General features: G+C 40.3%; 1 protein-coding gene across 2 annotated transcripts in view; it reads right to left on the minus strand.

Moving 5' to 3' along the window:
• The window catches only part of LOC139760259 (opioid-binding protein/cell adhesion molecule-like), a 249044-nt gene that overhangs the window by 51060 nt on the left and 175632 nt on the right, over window positions 1-22352 (minus strand). For both annotated transcript variants that reach the window (XM_071683195.1, XM_071683194.1), the window contains exon 3: window positions 13766-13884. In XM_071683195.1, coding sequence (XP_071539296.1) covers window positions 13766-13884 — 119 coding nt within the window. The remainder of the gene's footprint in view (window positions 1-13765; window positions 13885-22352) is intronic.

Consider the following 22352-nt stretch of genomic DNA (forward strand, 5'->3'; position numbering starts at 1 on the left):
TGGTGTGTGGTAAGTTGGGTAGAATAACAGCTCGGGTTGAGCTGGTCGAGACCAGGTTGAAGGAAGGTTCAGCTTGGTATTGGTCGACGAATGGACGGTGGCCACAGTGGAGCCCGGTAAAACGGACTCTGAGCTTCGACGGAAAATGTGATGTAAGCATTACTGATTGCCTTAGAGGGAATATAGGAGCGGTGATCAGTCGGAGTTGATGGATGGATCGGGTTGTTAAAGCGATTGCATTACGAGGTTTTCTCATAGAAGAGGGGATAGACGTCTGTGGTTGAGCAGAAATTCCCTGCCAATTCGGTAGATAACAAGGAAAGTAATGAAAGGGCTTAAGTAATAAAGAAAAAATGCTGACACTGAGGATGTGTGAGACGTCTTTTACCTTAGTACATTATCTACTTTCGTTGTAGGTAAGCTGAGCGCGAGAGGGATGGTACTGGGCTGTGAAGTTACGTTGTTAGTGAATGAAAAACTATAGAGTTTTCTTGGTCGTTACCTGCAGGGAAGGAATGCGAGTGATTGGGATGTATTACATGAGGAAGTGGCGCGAGGTCTGTCAGCTGGTAACCCTTCATGTGAGGGAGATTTGTCTTCTGGCGTGCTGGTAGTGTTTGTCCAGCCTGTTATTAAGCTGACGGCTTTATTACGTTACGATCTCAAGTTCTGTTTCACATGAGTTTCCCGAAGTTTATAGATTTTTAGTTGACTTTCTCTGAATCTTTCACTTGGTGTGATGTAAGACTGTACTTAGCAGCTCTGTGTGTGTTGCTGTAATATTTATGTATAGCTTCTGTTGCGTTGCTTTCGCGTTGTGGCCATAATGTTGTTTATGTTTTGTATTGCGTCTGCGTCGTGTGTGATACAGTGATATCGAGGTATTCATTTACTCCGGGGCAGTTTATGAGTGGATAGCATGAGATGTGAGTTTAATGTGGAGTCATGTGTCCCTGATCTGAGAAGGGTTATTAGTGATTATGACTGATGCATCGGTCATGATGATGAAGTTGTGGCCTACTATTACGATGTGCTGTCTTATGTGTGTTTGTGGCCTGGAGGGTTTAAGGGTGTTGTGAGGATTTAGGTCTTCGTTGTGAGAGAAAGAACTGAGTCTGAAGGTGGAGGCTACCCTGAGTCATGGTTGAAGCAGGTTAAAAGAGGCTTGGTGAGGAAAGCAGCGGATCCCTTAGGGTATTCTACCTCGGGAAAGTTTGCTTGATTACCAGGACACGATTTTAGCAGCCATTATTTACCGTCATCATACATTATGGTTTCCATTATGTTATCTATTAGTATATTGTTTCTGCAATAGCATGATTGGTTGTATTTGACGTAAGATTGCCTATCTGGGATGTAATGTATGCATATCCCTCACTCTCTGTGTTTACTGAGCGGATGCCATCAGCGTATCATAAAAAGTCCCGTTGGTTTTGCCAAGAATATCAGGCTCGGGTGGGCTTGCGAGGCTATCCCATAATTGGGTTACGGTTATTGGAGTGAGCATTGTGCCGAGAAGGGTAGGTTCATTTTGAATGAAGCTATCTAATATGAACTAAGTTAGCATAGGGAAAGATGGCTGGATATAGGCTCTGTATGGGACTAGGGAAACCTGTAGGAAGGAAGCTATGAGTATGATTTGTTGGATGTCATCCATGAAGGGAGAGCAACTCAGGGAATTTGGATGATTTAGTTACAAAGGAAAGACGTTTGGGTCAATATGACGAGGGGCTGCTGTAAAGTTTGTTGGGTCTTAGTATGAAGTTGATGGGCAGTTAGATTCACAGAGGAAGTGTTTCGTCTTCTTCTGTTGGGTCCTGAAGGTATAAGATTTCCGTGGAGAAGTTGACAACTATGGGTCATTAAGACCTCGTAGATAAGGAAAGGGAACAGGGTTTCTTTGATTGACGTCGAAGGTTCATAGAACGGACAAAAGTCGTCATCGAGGTCAGGCCTTGAATGAAATGGTAGAAAATTTTAAGGAGACGAAGAAATAATAGAAAAAGCAGTAAAAACTTGAAACAGTTTTAGAGAAAGAAGAAAAAACTGTGCTCTGAAAAGGGTTAGGATGTCACTGCTGGGAAAGACGTGAGAAGGTTTGAGTCCAGTGTGGGAAACGGGTCAGGTTAGAGTACTTAAGAAAAACGTGAGACGGTAAAAGAATTCTGAAGCTCAGTGGAATAGAATAATGGACAAGTCTTAGGTGTTAGGAGCGACATGAGAAGGTAAAGAGTCCCAAAGCTTAACAGTGTAAGGAAAGAAACAGATATCACGATCACTCTCTCTCTCGTTGGCGTGGGGTACGTGCACATGTTTACTGTGTAACTCAATATCGGTTTTGCTATGGGTTGATGTAGGTTGGGTGTGTTGTCACATGATATGTGGTGTGTTGTGTGAGCCTCTGTGTTTGTGAAAGGGGTGATTCTCTTTATTAGGGTGGGGAGATCAGTGCCAGTCCAGTTATCGGATCTATCTCATCTGATGTGGGTGAGGCTGGGGAAGCTATGAATGAATTTTGATTAAACAATAAATTTGGTCTCTTGTTTGAGGGCTACACCCAGGTAGTCTTTTGTGTTCAGAATGATTTTGTTCTAAATGCTATTTAGGTTATGTTATTCCTGTCTGTTACGACTGTGTTTCTTTCAATGTCTGTTGCCACTATCTGTTCCTACTGTCTCATACTACTGTCTGTTCGTATTGTCTGTTACCACAATCTGTACCTGTTGTCTGTTACTACTATCTGTTACTACTGTCTGTTCCCAGTGTCTGTTACTACTGTCTGTTCCTATTGTCTGTCACTTCTATCTGTTACTACTGTCTGTTCCCAGTGTCTGTTACTACTGTCTGTTCCTATTGTCTGTCTCTACAATCTGTTACTACTGTCTTTTACCACATTCCCTTGATATTATCACTGTCTCTTACCACTCTGTCGGTTACCCTTCTGTTTCATCCATTCTATCCATTTCCATTTTTTTGATTACCGTTTCAGATTAGTGTATAAGGTTTGTTATATATTCGAAATATCTTGTATTGACAAGACGGTGTTTCCATTCTTATAGGTTTATACACTAAAGTTGAAGTTATACAGTATGAATTATGCAGGAAGATGTATAGACCGCATTCATCATTTGTTTAGATATTGTCTTTATTATGTCTTAATCTTCTTTCAGTATTAGTGATCTTTTATTAGCAGTGTATGTAGATGGTGGAAAAGATATGTTCTTTAAGAATCTAAAGCCACTTGAAAATCATCTTAAACAATCATTTCTCCTGCAGCCCAACGCTGCGCTCCTTCCAGTAGCATGGAAAATTATATAATTGGTAATAGTACCTGAGGGCTATTTTATAGTTTATAGCATTCTCATAGCAAAACCTCAGCAACCAATACAGTCAAGTTTGTCTTCGATAACCAGTAAAAGCTATGCAAGCATTATTTTAGGAGAATGTAGGTTGATCTTCCTCTCACCAAACCATCAGTGAACCACAATGGCTCTCTCTTTCCCTTGGCAAATAAGAACTTCTGGAGGAGTCAGTGAAGCACCTCTCGGATCGTTTCTTTTCGAGAATATGTTGCCTAAAGGAGATGAAGTGCCATTTCTCTTGCTCATATCTCACGTGAGACGTCTTAAACTGTCTTTAGAGAGGAGGAGGAGGTGTGGTGGGAGGTTATCACAGTGCTTGCGTCTCTGCTTGATCTCCGCATGCACGGAAAGCAAGAAGATGGTAAAGGTAGAGAGTAGAGAAATGCTTTAGAAAATGGGTGCTAAAATCGAAAGCCATTATTTTTTTTTTATTGTTGAAAAATGTATTGTATATATTTTTCATGGCAACTGAAACGGCGCGGAAAATGAATTCCCTAATTAAGGCCATCTCATTAACGCAATATATATATATATATATATATATATATATATATATATATATATATATATATATATATATATATATATATATATATATCCTTTTCCTTTCAAACTATTCGCCATTTCCCGCGTTAGCAAGGTAGCGTTAAGAACAGAGGACTGGGCCTCTGAGGGAATATCCTCACCTGGCCTCGTTCTCTGTTCCTTCTTTTGGAAAATTAAAAAAAAAAAAAAAACAAGAGGGGAGGATTTCCAGCCCCCCGCTCCCTTCCCTTTTAGTCGCCTTCTACGACACGCAGGGAATACGTGGGAAGTATTCTTTCTCCCCTATCCCCAGGGATATATATATATATATATATATATATATATATATATATATATATATATATATATATATCCTAGCTTAAGCCAAGTGCTCCTTTTATCGACCACGCTGAGGGGAGGACAAACATCTGGGTTGACTGTGGACTGATTGCCACAACCAGGATTCGACCCTGGGAAGCTTATGAATTCGTCAGGGTCATCATCGCTATCCGCTACACCGTCGTATTATAAAGTCTTGGTTATACTTCAGCAGGTTCAGTATGAGGTCTAGGAATTGATCAAACTCTGTACGTATTACATGCGACTTTCCATTGTACTGTGTGAGGGTTGAGTCTTTGGTCACTTACATAGGTGATGGTCACGCCCTTATTAACTAGAGATGCTTTTGATGCATCAGACTGTCTATTTAATACAACTGTTTTCCACCAGCTGAAGAACTGTATGTCTTAAGTTCCATAACTGTAGTTACGCCACGTACAAAATGGTTTAATCTGGAACTTTTCCAGCGTTATAGCTCGAAGGAAATTCCACCTTTGGCCACGGAATTTAACGCAGATGCTTTTCATATTTTCCGAATAATATTTCCAGCCATTTTATATATCACTCCGAGCGACTGCGTTGCGCTGCAAGGCGACACAGGTGTTCACTGGAACACCATTGTTATTATTCTTTAATGTAATGGGAAAAATATCTTTCAGTCCAACAATGTTCGTTGTATACATCTGCTCAGAGATCTATAAAATGTTCCTTTAAATACTCTGTTTATCAGTGATCTGTAACACGTCTGCTCCTGGATCTAAAAATGCTCCTTTTTATGTTGTTTGTCACTGTTCTTCAATACTCTAAATACAGTAATTCTATTTCTAACCCATTTTATCAGTGTTCTTCGATAGATCCGAATCAAATTCTAGAATTGTTCTGAAAAGAATGAAACTCAGAAAAGCTTTTGTCACGGGATCAGTTCAGTCCACGGACACATTTAGCCACACTTGACTATTTTTGTCAAACAATAAAGAAATGACTTCTGTCCAATTGTTATTTTCCGTTGAGAGCCGAGTCGTACTCATTGCATGAAGTATAAGGTCCCCTCCGAGCAAGTGCTGCAAATTGTAGTTTGCAGGATGCAAAGGATTTATTTTATTCGTAGAATTTTCGTGGAGTTTATCAAAGCCATGATTGAAATATTTTTTTTTTTTATTGGCAGTTTAGAGTAATCTGTTTGTGACAGATGTCAGGGACATCTGTCTAGGATATTGCTTGTCAATAGCACATCCATAAAGTATCTGTTAAGGATACATGTGCTGGCCAAAGTACTTGTCAAGGATACCTAACCGTGGCACCTGTCAAGGATATCTGTCAAAAATACCTAGCAAGGATGCCTATTATAAGGCACCTGTCTGTGATACCTGTCAAGGAACCCTGTCCAGTCCACCTGTCAGGAGAACTTGGATGGCTTGTGCAAACATATGATAAGTTCCTCACTAAACTCTTCAAGACGAGAGAGACATAAGTTCCACACCTGCATGATAATTGATTCAAGATTAAAAACCAACAATTTTTCTGTTCTGTTTTGACAATGTAAGAGATATCTTCAGTAAATATGAGGAGGACGAGGAGGAGGAAGATAGATCCCCCTACAGCGATCGATGCTTCTAGTGAGAGATAATGATGAAGAACAGCTGTTGTTGCAGACTACAGGATGGAAGCCTAGATTCTGAAGAGCATTAATGACGTAATGTTGCTTTTTAAACCCCTTGAGCACGACGGTACGACCCTTGGGTATGATGGCCTGATCTTGATCTGACCCTATAGGGCTAGGCCAGTATACTCAAGGGTCGTACTTGGTGCTCAAGGGATCAACTGTCGTGGTCGATTGTCGTACTAACCGTCCTCAAGGGTCGTATCGTCGTGACCGGGATCGTAAGACCTTCTTTAAGGGTCGTACCATCGTGACAAGGGTCGTACTACCGTCTTCAAGGGTCGTACCATCGTGACAAGGGTCGCACTACCTTCTTCAAGGGTCGTACCATCGTGACAAGAGTCGCACTACCGTCTTCAAGAGTGATCGTATCATCGTGACAAGGGTCGCACTACCGTCTTCAAGGGTCGTACCGTCGTGACAGGGGTCGCACTACCGTCTTCAAGGGTCGCACTACCGTCTACAAGGGTCGTACCATCGTGACAAGGGTCGCACTACCGTCTTCAAGGGTCGTACCGTCGTGCTCAAGGGTCTTAACTTGATGCTCAAGGGGTTAACAGTATCTCTCAAGTCCCTTGAAGGAAATTGCTAAGTACCAAGTCTTACGTAGGTACTTTATGATCTAGGCGTTATATTTCTGGTTATTAATGCAAGTCATTAAGTGAAACAGCTGCTGCGTTATCAGCTGAGTTATGGGGTCTCCTGCAAGCTTGGAGGATACCCCCACGCAGGAGCAGGGTGATGTAGGCTCCTCTGCGGCGGGAAGGTCCTCGAAGATATTTTGAAACACTTTCCCGACCTCAAAGGTGAGTTCTCATTCGCCGTGTAAGTAATAGTACGCGGAGTGTGTGTGTGTGTGTGTGTGTGTGTGTGTGTGTGTGTGTGTGTGTGTGTGTGTGTGTGTGTATAGCGAGTAGCGCCAGGAATAGATGAAGAACGCCCTCAATTAGTCACATCCTCTCTCTAGTTTTATGCATAATGTACCAAAACTACAGCCTCCCTTTCCAGCACCAAGCCTTACACACCTTGCCTGTGTTTCCCCTTAAATGTTTCAAATGCCACGGACAGCGCGTCACCACCTGTATATCACATCGCTCTCTCTCAGTTATTCCAATGCACGCCTCACACCTTGCATTTTCTGGCCCCAGCAACCTCTTTCATTACATCTTTCCATCTCCGTTTTCCCCTCCTCCTTGTCGCTATCACTTCTGGCACGTGTATCCTCTTCGTCAGTCTCTTCTCACTCATCCTCTCCGTATGTCCAAACCATGTCAGCAGACGTTCTTCAGCTCTCTAAACCACACCTTTCTGACGACCAATACCTCTCCTTTACCCTATTATTTCTTACTCGATCAACCGTCCTTACGCCACATGTTGTCCCCAGGCATTTCATTCTCATCACATCCAACTGTTCTGTAGCTTTATATTCAAGAGCCACAACTCACATCCACATACAACACCGTCAGGACTCCTATACCATCAAACATATCCCATCTTTTACCTCACAGACTTCCTCACCCACCCTATGGCTCAGCTCCTATAGTTCCATCTGCTGCCAAATCCACTCCCAGGCATCTAAATCGCTTTACTTCGCCCCCGAGGTTGACCCCATTCAAAGTGACCTGTCGCTCCCCCAGTTAAGCCTCATTACCTCACTTTTATTCACATTAACTCTCAACTTCCTCTCTCACACACTCTCCCAAACTCAGGCACCACTTTCTGCAGTTCCTCTCTCCAGTTTGCCACCATATATTGGACTCATAGGAATATATATATATATATATATATATATATATATATATATATATATATATATATATATATATATATATATATATTTGAAAGTTTTCGAAACCAACAGAACATCATCGGTGTCTTTGCGTGGGGGAGGTGGGGAAGCCAAGCCAGGCCACCGCCGCCACTAGTGGGGTAGCCAGGCCACCACCGCCGCCACTGGTGGGGTAGCCAGGCCACCACCGCCGCCTCTAGTGGGGTAGCCAGGCCACCACCACCGCCACTGGTGGGGTAGCCAGGCCACCACCACCGCCACCACTAGTTGCACGCGTCTCCTCTCGCGAGAGCCATTTATGGGCTAACCCAGTAAATTTGCCAGAGGCTAAATCGAATTTCGACGATATTTTTCGGATCCTCTCAAGAGAAAATAATTTGACCTGATCTATTCTGCGGATCCCGAGCAGTCTTAACGGTCGAGTGGTTTGCCCTCTGCCACGATGCGCGATGATATACTTTTTTTTTTCTCCCTCTCTTTAATGCATCCATATTTATTTAACAGTGCGGCACTTTTACACCTCGTACTTACAACTGACAATCAAAAGAAGAAATAGGATGACGTTGGTTAGAATTTAATGATTATAAGGATCGAATATTAGCCGATAGATTGAGCAACATTTTCTCTCGCCCTTTTCTTTAATGTTGAACGAATGGAAACTATGGTCTTAAGCGAAGCGATGCCAGGAAGTTGCAGACGTCACTGTGATATTAAAGACTTTAATCCAAATTAGTGAGGAATTATGTGTTTTGTTCCCTATTAGGGGGGTCTCACTGTGGACCTCCGTGGTGTAGTGGTTAGCGTTCCTGACCATGACGCATTCTCGAGCCGGCGGCCCAGGGTCGAGCGCATGGGTTCGAATCCTGGTTGCGGTGGTTGGTCCACTGTCAGCCCAACTGTTCGTCCACCCCTTAGAGTCGGTTGATAAATTGGGTTTCTGGCTCAGGTTAAGATAGGTGTTAATGAGATGGCCTTCATTAGGGCCTCATTTGCCTATGCCGTCTCAGTTAACATATGTAAAAGTATCTTAGTAGACATGTTCTTTTTTTTATTTCATTATATTAAAAGGATATACCAACAGTAGACGTGGCGTTGAGTATACCATATTTCTTCCGGGTAAATAACCTTTAGTTGCACATGACCATTGGATCCAGCAACAGATACGCACCTGTGGAGATCAGATAACGCTTCTGTTTTTCGACTTTGCTCGAACTCATTCAGTCTAGTGACGTGCCTGTGAGTTTTTGTGGTTTCTGTACTTTGAAGTAGAATACCTTTCATTTTAGGTAGCTATTTATGTATTACTGCGTGATTTGCATCCTTGTAGAAACTCTAGAGAAAAAAAATTGTACTTTGTGTATTTGTATTATGACAGAGATTATGTTCTGATGATCTGTTGGGATTAATTCTAATATAGAAAAATTTCGACTGAATGTGTTTATTTTTATTCAGTTTTGTACACGAGATGTGGGAAACTCCGATTTCTGATTATCAGAAAATGGGATCAGCTCCATCTACTGCTGTGAGGTGTGTGGAGAGGTTGCTGAATGTTGAGTATAAGATGAAACTTGTACAAGAGGATTCGGGTAGACGATTGTAGATATACAAGAGGATTCGGGTAGACGATCGTAGATTTACAAGAGGATTCGGGTAGACGATTGTAGATTTAGGAGAAAGATTTGAATTCAGAAATAAGAAGAAGGGAGACTAGTTTGTGGGCGAGTGGCAGATATGTGGAAATAAGACGTTGTTCTCTTGCATGAACCAGGTTCTTAAGAGCTACTTTAAACGTCTTGAGTACGGTACGACGTCGATACGACCCTTAGATATGAATTGCCATGACCTATGACCTAACCCTCAACGGGAGAGGTCAAAGGTCAGGTCATACCGTAACGCTCCGGTGGGTAGTGAGGAAAGCCTCTTGTGTTCTAAGAAGAAAATTATAGTCTCAATGAAAAATATTTGATCGTGAATCTGCACACGGATACCAGTACTGATAGAAATTGCTTATAAGCCTCTTCTGCAAGCACATTACACACACACACACACACACACACACACACACACACACACTGGTAATTACATAGAGTAATTACGCGGACCCACGATTTTCCTAAGTATAATGCATAGTGGTTAAGTAGAAGCGTGAACATACGTAGAGTATGGAACCACTGCACAATGAACACCACAAAACTTGCAGATGTTATACAGGCGTCACAATTTTCATGTGGTCATCTATTCTATATCCGTAAGGGGAAATGATCGTCGTCTATCTGGGCTGGCTCTCCTTGCACACCTGTCTTAACCACACTGGAGTCAAAAGCTTTCGGCTATATCAACTCGCCTGTTGACATTTTTCCTTTTACTCATCCCATTCCACCCGCCTTGGTGCTGCTTCGCTCTTTCTATTTTACAGATATTACTTCGGCCGCTGCTCTCGTGAGCTGTTTACCTTTGTCTCACTCAGTCTCTTTCGGCCTGCCGTGGCTTGGTTTTAAGCTGCTGCTTCCCACAATCTATGTGTGAAGACAAGCCACACACGGGCATTGACCGTTATGATACCTCCTTTCCTCGAACAGTGAAACAATTCTTTTGTCTTTCCCTCTTCGTATAACCTTTCCACCTTGAAGGACCTAAAATCAATATTTCCTACATTCTCTCTCCTTATACTTTTTGTCTTGTCTTTCATCCAGGGTGTGTGTGATTGGGAAATTTTTTGGCTCGTGCCACGCTGGCTAATATATATATATATATATATATATATATATATATATATATACAAGAGGTCTCAAAACTGTTGTATTTGATATCGCAAGCATTAAGTTAAACCGGTCACGTAAGTAAAATGTCCAGAGTTTGAGAGATGCTGGAATAAAACTGAATTATACATCATAAACTTTTTAAGTCCACAGGGCAGCGGGAAGGGAAGAGATAGCGCAAGTGAAGAATACATTAGGCTCCCCAAGACTGACGTGGCCAGAGTAAAGATTTTGCCCAACATTAAGAGATGATTGATAGGATGGGATTTCTCTCTCTCTCTCTCTCTCTCTCTCTCTCTCTCTCTCTCTCTCTCTCTCTCTCTCTCTCTCTCTCTCTCTCTCTCTCTAGTAAGGGCTTAACACTAATTTCCCTTGTCGTAGGTACAAGAACGATAAAAATCACGCCGTGAAAGATATTGGATAATCAACAAAGTAAAGAGAATGATATATCAATAGCCTTGTCTATTTTTTTATTCTTTTTTCTTTTGGTGTGTGTGTGTGTGTGTGTGTGTGTGTGTGTGTGTGTGTGTGTGTGAATTTGTCATACCAAGTCAGTACTCAGATACAACACTGTGTAATAAATACTACAGAAGTTACTGTTATGTGAAAAAAGAAGGTATTTTGGTCTTTACAGACTCCCAATGTTCTTTGCAACTTTGTGAAGGTATATAGAAACAGCATTTCACGTTAGGTCCTTACTGAAAACATTGCGTATTTGATTTACGCATGGGTATCATTGTGAATAAAGAAATAAAAGCAAGGCTTTTAGAGAAAATCATTAGAGTTGGTATTTATGAATATCTTATTACGTTTTACACTCATTGAAGGAGAGCAATGAACCTTTGAACATTTGGCGTCCTAGTTACGTCTCTTCGTCGTATATCAGCTGGCTGTTATTTCTTTCTTGTATCTCCCCTGATGATGTGATCATTACACGAAAGTGCCCTTGGGAACTAATTGTGTTTCATTTCCCCGTGGACTCATAGGAATATATATATATATATATATATATATATATATATATATATATATATATATATATATATATATATATATATATATATATATGGAAATCCTCCTCTCTCGTTTTTCTTTTTTGTTTGATTTTCCAAAAGCAGGGAATTAGATGGGGGCCAGCTGAGGATATTCCCTCAAAGGCGCAGTCCTCTGTTCTTAACGCTACCTCGCTAATGCGGGAAATGGCGAATAGCATGAAAGAAAGAAAGAAATATATATATATATATATATATATATATATATATATATATATATATATATATATATATATATATATATATACATATATATATATATATATATATATATATATATATATATATATATATATATATATATATATATATATATATATATTCTCATCACGTTATTCTATACAGTTCCTTACTATAAGTCTGGTCGTAACAGGTTTTACTATCTGATTATCCGTGACAAAAAATGCGTTTCTTGCACAGTTATCCCCTAAACTACCGTGAACACAGTGGAACGACCCTTGACCACGATAAAACGATGCTCTGGTATAATGGCCTGGCCTTTGACCTGACCCTCTTGGAGGGCTTCAGAAATCCAAAAGGAAAGAGATTCGGCTGAATTAGATAAGATATCTATGTGTGTGTTTAAAGAGATTCGGCTGAATTAGATATCTATGTGTGTGTTTAAAGAGAATCGGCTGAATTAGATAAGATATGTATGTGTGTATTTAAAGAATATGGAATGCAAGTGGTTATGGGGAATTCTGTCTGAAACAGGGTTGTGAAATATGGGTTTCGTAGAATTTCCTCCTGCTTCCTTATTTCCCTCTGAGGGTCACAGGGAGTAAGACAAGAGGGGGAACTAGCATCATATTTTGTGTTTGGAATCTTTCTAGATGGATTTCTTCAAACAAGTTTAGGAATATAGTATGGGGAATAATACATATATTTATATTTCTTTTCGTTTTCTTATCTTCGCCTTTTCAAAGAGGTTTAAATCGCTCTGAACCAGCAACAGTTGTAGAAAAGTCTTGAAAAAAGTAATGGAAATTTGATTATGGATGTTAATTCCGGCTTGGGTACATGTGGAGGGAGTGAGAGAGGGCCTGGTGAATTATGTAAATAGATTGAACTCAGGGAAATGTATGGGAAGAGTGATATGGTGGTGGTGACAGGTGTATGTATGTGAGAGTAAATGAAGGGGGAAGGGGTGAGAGAGAGAGAGAGAGAGAGAGAGAGAGAGAGAGAGAGAGAGAGAGAGAGAGAGAGAGAGAGGTGATTAGTTGGTGGTGTATCGAATAAATAAAAGGAAAAGGTTGAACAGTGGATGTCGTGTGGCTACACGTGTGTGTGTGTGTGTGTGAAGAGTTGGAAGAAGAGACATCACAGTGCCTAAGTGTTACTGCAGACAGTGTTGGATAATTGATTTGGATACACACCAGTAGATTAGTATAGTGCAGTGTATCTTATATGAGCAGCTTAATGAGGTAGTTTGGCTGGTGGGTTGTTTGGGTTGTAGGGTTATTGATTACCAGAGGTCATTAAGGCCAATATCGTCAGTTCTTTAGCACCGTTCACGTTCTCAGTACATATATGGTTCTTCAGCATTAGGGAATATGGGGGAAAATGTAATCATTTTTGTTAACTATTGACATTTCTACTTCGGGAAAGATATTCATGAAAGAAGGATATAGGAAGGGAGTATTCTAAGATTATATGTACATGAGAACACTTTGCTGGATATAAGTATGAAATAAGCGCAACGAATACCTTGTTGTACGAATACGTGGCTTCACGAGTTCCTGGTTTTACGAATACCTTGTTGTACGAATACGTGGCTTCACGAGTTCCTGGTTTTACGAATACCTTGTTGTACGAATACGTGGCTTCACGAGTTCCTGGTTTTACGAATACCTTGTTGTACGAATACGTGGCTTCACGAGTTCCTGGTTTTACGAATACCTTGTTGTACGAATACGTGGCTTCACGAGTTCCTGGTTTTACGAATACCTTGTTTAAGTATTAACCCGTTCATACTTGTACATTGTAGAGAGCTGTTGGTGGATGTAAGGGAACCTCGGTAGATGGATGTTGCACTAGACAATAGGGTAATGAAGTTGATGATCGACGCTAGAGTGGAAGTACGCTCAACCCTGGCGATTGTAAGATTAATTTCCAGTGGGATTAAGAGAGGTGAAGTTATAATTGGGGGGTGACAGTTGAACAGTTACACTTAAGTGCGTCTCAGTCAAGGAGAATATTACCTGAGCAAGGGGGGAGGGGGGTAATTAACCTGCCCCCCCCTCCAAACACCACCCCCCCATCCACAGGTCACAACTTACCTGGTAATTGTCCAGGTTCTCCACCACACAGGTGAGCCTGGCGTCACGTCCCACAGATACCGTCACATTCTCGACTGGAGACACGAACGTGGGCAGGCCGTCCGCCGACCCGCTCTCGGCTGCGGAGAACGAAACATAAATGGAAATTTTTTTTATATTGTAAAAGTTACTGTATGTCTATCTATCTATATCTATCTATCTGTCTGTCTGTGTATATATCTATCTATGTATCTATGTATCTATGTATGTATGTATCTAACTATATATCTATCTATCTATCTATCTGTTTGTATGTATATATATATATATATATATATATATATATATATATATATATATATATATATATATGTATATATATATATATATATATATATATATATATATATATATATATATATATATATATATATATATATATATATTCTTTTTTTTTCTAAGTCGGGTCTGTGTCCCTGTTTATGAATATGGAGAGAAATACATGAATAATTTGATACAGTAGTGTTAATTATCATATGCAAATGTGCTGGGAATGAACGGAGCTGCTGCTCTGATATTTAAAACCTCTGTTGAAGAGAAATACTCCGGATTTAGACGTATTATTTTATCGATGCGTTTTTTGTTGTTTTTTGGATCATTTTTTTTCTTCGCCGTCATCGATCACTGAAGGCTTCTGTCGCCTGGCTACGGGCCGGCATAGGGCAAGGCTAAGACAGTGTAGACGTATTGGTTTCGGGTCATGTGTTCGGTCTTGTCCCCTCGAAAACCTTATGCCTAAAAGAGACAGCAGAACTGGCACCCTTAAGAACTGGGATAAACTTTATTTTTTTGTCTTTAGCGAAAAACATTAAAGAAATTGTGTCCCTTGAAAATCAAGGCTTGTTTTTGTTGTTGTTGTTGTTGTTGTTGTTGTTGTTGTTGTAGTAATCTAAGGCTAAAAGAAAAACCAGTAAGCTCGATGATCCGTTCCTTACGAGCTACGGGATACGACGGTACAGCCCTTGAGCACAGCGGTACGACCCATGAGCACGACGGTACAACCCTTGACCTGGATGGTACGTCCCTTGTGTGTGTGTGTGTGTGTGTGTGTGTGTGTGTGTGTGTGAAGGCGTGACCTTTGACTTGACCCTTAAAGGTTAGGTCACAGGCCAGTCGACCGTCTGACCCAAGGTGTCGAGCCGTTGTACTTAAAAGAGTCGTATCGTTGTGCTAAAGAGTCAACGTTTGTACTCAAAGGTAGTAACATTTTCCCGCTATATATATATATATATATATATATATATATATATATATATGATAGAACTAGTCTAGTGTTATCACTGGAGAATAACAATAGTCGCGAAATATACTGGAATGGCCTCGCTCACCCCTCGGTGCCAGAGTGTGTAGCACATACACCTGCATGAGCCGAAATATTTTTTTGATGCGACCGAATAAAGATGCGAGGACGTGTCGAGGGGGGTAAGTAGCGCAGTAAAGTTTTATTACATACATTCAATAAACATTATGACGTCTTAGATTAAACGGTACACGTTGGGAGGCCTGGCTCACCACCGTTCTGTGAGGGTCGTTTTGCGCGTGAGGGAGATGCGTTTGAGAAAGCTGTGGATAGGTGAGAGAGAGAGAGAGAGAGAGAGAGAGAGAGAGAGAGAGAGAGAGACTAAGAACAGAAGCAGATCATAAACACAAATATTTTCTATTTCACGTTTTAGATATATGTGTATTTTGGCAGGATGACCTGCAGCCACTGATAAGCCATTACTGAATTCTACATACATACATGTATACATACATACATGTATACATACATACATGTATACATACATATATATATACATACATACATGGATGAAGGGATCAGTTGTACCGTATGTTGTATTCTTGACACGTGGGATGAACTAGATAAACCTTACCTATATATAAACATTGATTTCGTGATTAAGTTGTATCGTTGACCAAGGCTTTTGATCTGACCCCCCCATGGGGTCCCGCAGTCATGCCCAATATTCTTAACCTTCGTTCAGTGATCGTACCGACATGCTGAAGGATCGTACCGACATGATGAAGGATCGTACCGTCATGCTCAAGGATCGTAACCTCACGTTCAAGGGATCGTAACGTCATTGTTCACGGATCGCTGCGTCCTACTCAAGGGATCGTACCGTCGTGCTTATAGATCGTACCGTCATCATGTTCCAGGATCGTACCGTCGTGCTCAAGGTCCGTTCCGTCGTGCTCACCACTAACCCACATCATTTATCATCACACCCAACAACACCTACGTCAGTACACCGCTACACCTAACTACATTCATACACTCTTACTATTCAGTCCTACTATATATCTTTATCCAGGACGCAATACACCAGCTACACTCACTTCCAGTCAGTTTACTGTATGACCGTGGAGCCACCGTCCACACTGGCAAGACCCCCGTAGAACACCCACCTCTCATGCTTAAGAGGTATTTTAGTCTCACGTTGGCTGTAAATAAAAGAAAGTGAGATAGATATAATGAACTCACGGGTGTAAGTCCGACTATAAAGGTGAAATTATTACCCTCCGAGTGGTAATGTCCTGTCACCCCCTGTGATCTTGAAGGAGGAGGAGAAGGAAAGGAGAAAGACGAAGGGGAAAGAGACATGAAGTAAGGGAAGAGAGAGGAGTATTGGGAAAGGGAAGGGACGAAGAGAATTAGACAGAAACAAGAATTGAAGGAGATACACACACACACACACACACAAATAGTAAGCACACGTACGAGATAGTGAACGTACGAGCTTAGAACTCTCTCCCCTTGCTGTACACATGGATGATCAACACACACACACACACACACACACACACACACACTGAAGCACACACACACAGAAGCACACATACACAGATATCATTGCCCTTGGGCCCCTTCGTGCAGAAAGTACATAAATTTCAAGGATGTAAGAGTGATGTCAAGTTAATTTATGAACTAAAATTAGAGCGATGAGGCAATGGCAAAGAACCCGATTACTGTCGTGTTTAATTGCCAATAAATAACCTCGCACCAGCGGAATGTAATTAGTAATTAGGTAACTACTCACTGGGCTATTTTCTGGTAGTAAAGGCATGTATATTACGTGCCTGATCATTGTTGTCTGATGTATGGGTCGGAATTCATAGCCTCAGAATGTTCTTATTATCCAAGATACGAAATATAGAAGTGTCTTTTTTGTATAGATTCTATGGAGACGCTTTTAAATGTTGCACATGATTGCCTGTATGTGTGTTGAATGTTGTACATGACTGTTCTTATGTGTGTTGAATGTTGTACATAATTGCCTGTATGTGTGTTGAATGTTGTACATAATTGTCTGTATGTGTGTTGAATGTTGTACATGATTGTCTGTATGTGTGTTGAATGTTTGTATTGCTGGATATATCTGTGTTTTTCTAACGGTGTTTGTCTTTATGTCTCTATGTCTGTTTCTGTGTCTCCGAATACCAGTGCCTGAGAAGAGAATAAGTAATTCTTGATAAGTAAGCTGTGAGCGTACGGACACATCCTTTAAGTGGCGTATAAGTCGGCATATAAGTGTGTGATGTAAGCTTAAACTTGATTATCATACGCATCTCAAGATACTTCGCAAGTGTGGTGACTTAACGCTGTTCTAGAGCCATTGGTTGTTGATGGTCTACACCTTTGACCTTATCTCATGTCAGGAAGTTCTGGACAAAAGCAGGTTTCAAAGGTCAACACACATGGTTGTGTGTTTGGCGATGACCCCTAACCTCTTATCATGATATCAGGCGCCACGAACCGGAAATGCTGTCAAAACCTTTAGTATGCAATATATAAATATATATATATATATATATATATATATATATATATATATATATATATATATATATATATATATATATATATATATATATATATATATATATATTCAAATTGGTCATGATTTAATCAAGGGGCCGGAATGAATGAAACTGTGGTGGTTGCTTGGTATGAGAGAGAGAAAATGGAGCGTTGTTTAAGGATAGGGGACTCAGGAAAAGGGACGGTACATCATATTCCTGGTGGCTGGAGACAGAGCCACAGAGAGTCTTTCCTGGTTGTTGATTGGAGGGAAAGGTTTCGGGAGTTGAAGAATATACGGTGAGGTTTTGTTGGAGGGCTGTTGGCAGTGTGGTGATGAAGAGAAAACTAGGAAACGAGAAGGAAAAATAAAAAAGGGAGGGTGATGGGTCCTGGGTCTTGACCCAGGTGCTGGTAATTATTTTATAATATAAACTTCCCGTTCGGCTCAGGTAATGATGGTTGGTTGGTGGGTTGGTTAGATTTTAGGCCCATCAACTGCTAGGGTTTAATCATTAAGGCCATCAACTCCAAGCTGAATATCCAAGAAACCAAAATGTCTTTCTACACCTTCTTCAGGTGTTAAGGATGATTTTAAGACCACATACACTCACACTCCATATGTAGCCCATGCGGTCAATGACGCGTATGTGAAAAGATTCCCCAGGTCTGACCATCACATGAGGTCATTTCACTGACAGCCTCTTCTCTAGTGTGCCATTATTGGCACAGGTCGGATGTGTGGATGTTCAAGGTGCCAAAACTGAGACTGGACAACCTGTGTGTAACTACAGCGCAGTAGACTTTCTTCGCTGGATGTGTGTGTTATGACGAATTGCTTCATCCCAGATGAACCAAGTGATGAAATCCACTTGTGTTAATACCCCGCCCGGCTGGAAGTGTACCAACTGACTCATTGGGAGATATATAAATTCTTTCATGAAATATTATAATATATATTTGAATATCGACATGAAACAGAATTAGCATGAGATGGGACATAAGAAAACGAAACTATAATAAATACAGTAACCCAGAGAAATACTCTCCATCTGCCTTAATTTATTTCAATATCTGTTGATATACTTGGAACTGAAGAGCTCTGTGATCGATTGTATTACCACGTAAAGCACCAGTGACATACTGAAAGGAAAATGGACTTGATATATCTTTAATCTTTGTTGTGGATTTCATCAATTTTATATAAAAAAAAAAAAGTTTACTTATTGATGGAACGAAAACTGAAGTAATTTCACCCAGATGAGAAATAGATGAGAAACTCCCTCACAAACTCGAATTAAAATTTCCAGCAGAATTTTAATTTAGTGACTGGAAACATCCAAAGGCATTATTCCGAATTCTCGTTTTCACTCTTGTGTCATTCATGGCAAAATCGTAACGCCATTCTGAACCATACAAGCGAAGAATAAACACCCTTTTTTTTATACTTATTATTGATTATTGATATTAATATGAAATTCCATTTTGATTATTCTTCAGTAAGATATTCACAGGATGAATGCTTTTTTTTTTTTTCAAGTAAGACTGTATATAAAGCATACGTTACAGGAAAATGTGACTAGATATTTGAAAGGTATATCTATATATATCTGTCTGTCGATCTGTCCATACTTCCTGCCCATCGAAAGTTTATGAAACTCCTGCAGCGCTCAGGAAGCTGGCCACGTCCATCGTGTGGGACTTTAGGTGGTGAAGCGTAGTGATGTGTGATTATGTAGGGAGAGTGCGAGGCAAGTGAGCAGTAGGTGTTCTATGTCTTCCTCATGGTAGACGCATCTTTAGCAAGGAGGGTCTTGCAGTGTGGTTAATCGGTGCTCGTAGTAATGTAGGGATGGAGGATGACCAAAGCGTAGGCGAGAAAGTGAGACTCGTGTTCGTCTGGAGAGTGCAGGTTCAGATGAATGTATGTCTGGTGGGACGGTGTTTAAGACTTGAGTTGGAAGGGCGTTTGTTTTAGTCTGTCGTGTCATTTCATTTGAACGTGTGTGTGTGTGTGTGTGTGTGTGTGTGTTTTGTCAGTGATAAATTTTCTTCGTAAAATCCACTGTATTTTAGATCAGTCGAAGAAAACGGGATTGGATGTAACTGCTTTTCAAGAATTCTGAAAATGGAACACGGTATCAAGAGGAAAGGCCGGAAAAGCGAGAATTTATAGGATAAATATTGGAATATAGGACAGATGAGATAAAAGAGGGGTGAATACGAGGCATGAGAGGAGGAAAGAGGATTGGGTTTTATTGAAAGGGAAGGAAAGATAGGAAAGGGAAAGGGGAAAGCGAAATGGAACAGTGCAGTTAGGGAAGAAACTAGATGAGATTTTAAGGAAATTTTGTACGTGGAGAAGAAAAGTAGAAAACAGGAAAGGGAATAAAGAGGAATATTGCGCTTGAGTTTTATAACATGACCAGTAAGTTCGATTACGTGACCAGGGAGCATAATGACATAGTCCTTGAGCATTATGACATGACCCACAAGTACGATGACGTGATCCTTGAGCATCATAACATGACCAGGGAGTATGATGACATTAGTCCTTGAGCATTATGACATGACCCACAAGTACGATGACGTGGTCCTTGATCGTCATAACATAGCCAGGTAATTACGATAACATAGTTCCTGGGCACTATGACATGACCCAATATGTAGGATGACATGATCCACAATCATTAAGACATGATCGCATGGTAAAGTATGATGCCATGATCGTTGAGCATTATGACATGACCACTGAGTATGATGTTGACAGCATAAGGAGAGTATAGTGAGGGTCAGTCAGTAAGGGACAGGAAACTGTGATTGCTGATGGTGTCTGTTCCTTCTGACGGGTTTAGTGTGATGGAGTGTCCTTTTTTAAGGGATCTGTGATCTTTCATTGAGTTGTGTGTGTGTGTGTGTGTGTGTTTTGTCAGTGTAATTTTTTCGTTCACTGTATTTAGATCATGAAAATCCGATGATTAACTGCTTTTCAAAAATTTATGACATCGGTTTAGAGAAACGTAAAGTAATTTATAGTATAAAGTTGGAATTTTGGGCTGAGTAGCATAAATAGGTATATATTAATATATAACTATAGAGAGATAAGATATGTTTATTGAAAGTAATGAATAATAATAATCTATACGGATACGAAATGGAACAGTGCAGTTAGGGAAGAAACAGACTGAGCCGATTAAAAATCTACACACACAACGACACAAACACAAAGAACAACAGCAAAGTGAATATAATATATATATTCATTAGTATTTATAAGAGGGACAAGTAATGATTGGGTGACAGAGCCTGAGTAATGACTAGTTGTTTGTGATATGACAGACCGCAGTACGATGCGGATCCTTAGAAGCTGATAAATGATTGGAAGTATGTGAGAGAACTTGACATAGACATGACAAAGTAATGACGGTTTATCCTTGATCGGATAACAGTCAAATGAGATAAGTTGATGGCGAAAAACTGGATGAATGAACCCAGTTTTAGATACATGCGATGATCATTAGCGATGGAAGAAGAGAATGATGATCGGTGAGCTTAGGACGGGAGCGAAATATTTGTGGACTGAAAAGGAGAGTTTTGGGGGTCATTCCGAAAGGAAGGAAATGGGTGATGTTTGATGGATCGTGTTCCTACATTTATGGATGCCGGTGGTGGATGGATTCAGTCTTGCCTAGTAAGGAATGTGGAATGAGATGTTGGGAATTGTGGTTCAGGTGCGATTGAATGTAAGTGTAGTGTGATGGAGTTTTGTGAAATAGAAAAGCCCGTTGAAGACATAGTGGTGATCTTAAATTTATGACATTGGTTGATTTATGAGGGAAATTTTTCACTTAGTGGTTATTCTGTCGCAGTAATAGTGATATAGAGATAAAGATAATAATATTGTATGATGATATAATAATGAAGTGATATATATATTTTTTTTTTGGCACTATTCGCATTTCCCGCGGTTAGGAGGTAGCAAGGAATAGAGTGAATGGGCCTGTTTTGGAATTCCCACCTGGCCCCCTCTGTTCGCTTCTTTTGAAAAAAAAAAGAGGAGCGGGGGATGCAGCACCGTCTCACTTTTAATCGCTTTACGACATAGGAATACTGGGTAAGTTTATGGCCTTGCCCCTTGGGATATTTATTATATATTATACCTATAGTAACGAGATATAATATATATAATAATAAAAAATATATAATAAAATATATATATATCAGTACCACTTCTGTTTTGTTTGTATCTATTACAAATATGTGTTCAGTTTGCTCGTAGTTGTTAATATTTTGTGTGCATTCTTTTTGTTTTCACTGTAATGTATTTTTCTCTCCATTTATTTTTTTTCTCTTCTCTGTTTTTTTTATTTCTCCGTTTTCTGTTTCTCTTCAGTTCCACTTCTCGTTTTCTTTTTCCTTTTTGATACACCCTCGTTTCAGTTATCAGCTTCTGTATCAGGATGTTTATTTCCCTCCCATACCATTATCTACTGTGTTTTAGCCACATTTATTCCCATTTCCGACTCTTCTCTCCTCATTTCATCCTGAATGTATGTCTGTCCCTCCTATTTATAGCTTTCACTGCCTCAAATGGCCTCTAGCTATCATCCTTGTTTGTCTGTGTGAGTCAGCCATTTACCCTACTTAAGTAGAGCTTCTGGTTATATTTTGCCTCTGCCTTTAGTCTCGGATCAATTTCGTATGTAATCAGAATAAAGTCGTCGCATGTAGAGGCTTATTTCAGAC

The sequence above is a fragment of the Panulirus ornatus genome, chromosome 36 (assembly GCF_036320965.1).
Source record: "Panulirus ornatus isolate Po-2019 chromosome 36, ASM3632096v1, whole genome shotgun sequence".
Taxonomy (NCBI): domain Eukaryota; kingdom Metazoa; phylum Arthropoda; class Malacostraca; order Decapoda; family Palinuridae; genus Panulirus; species Panulirus ornatus.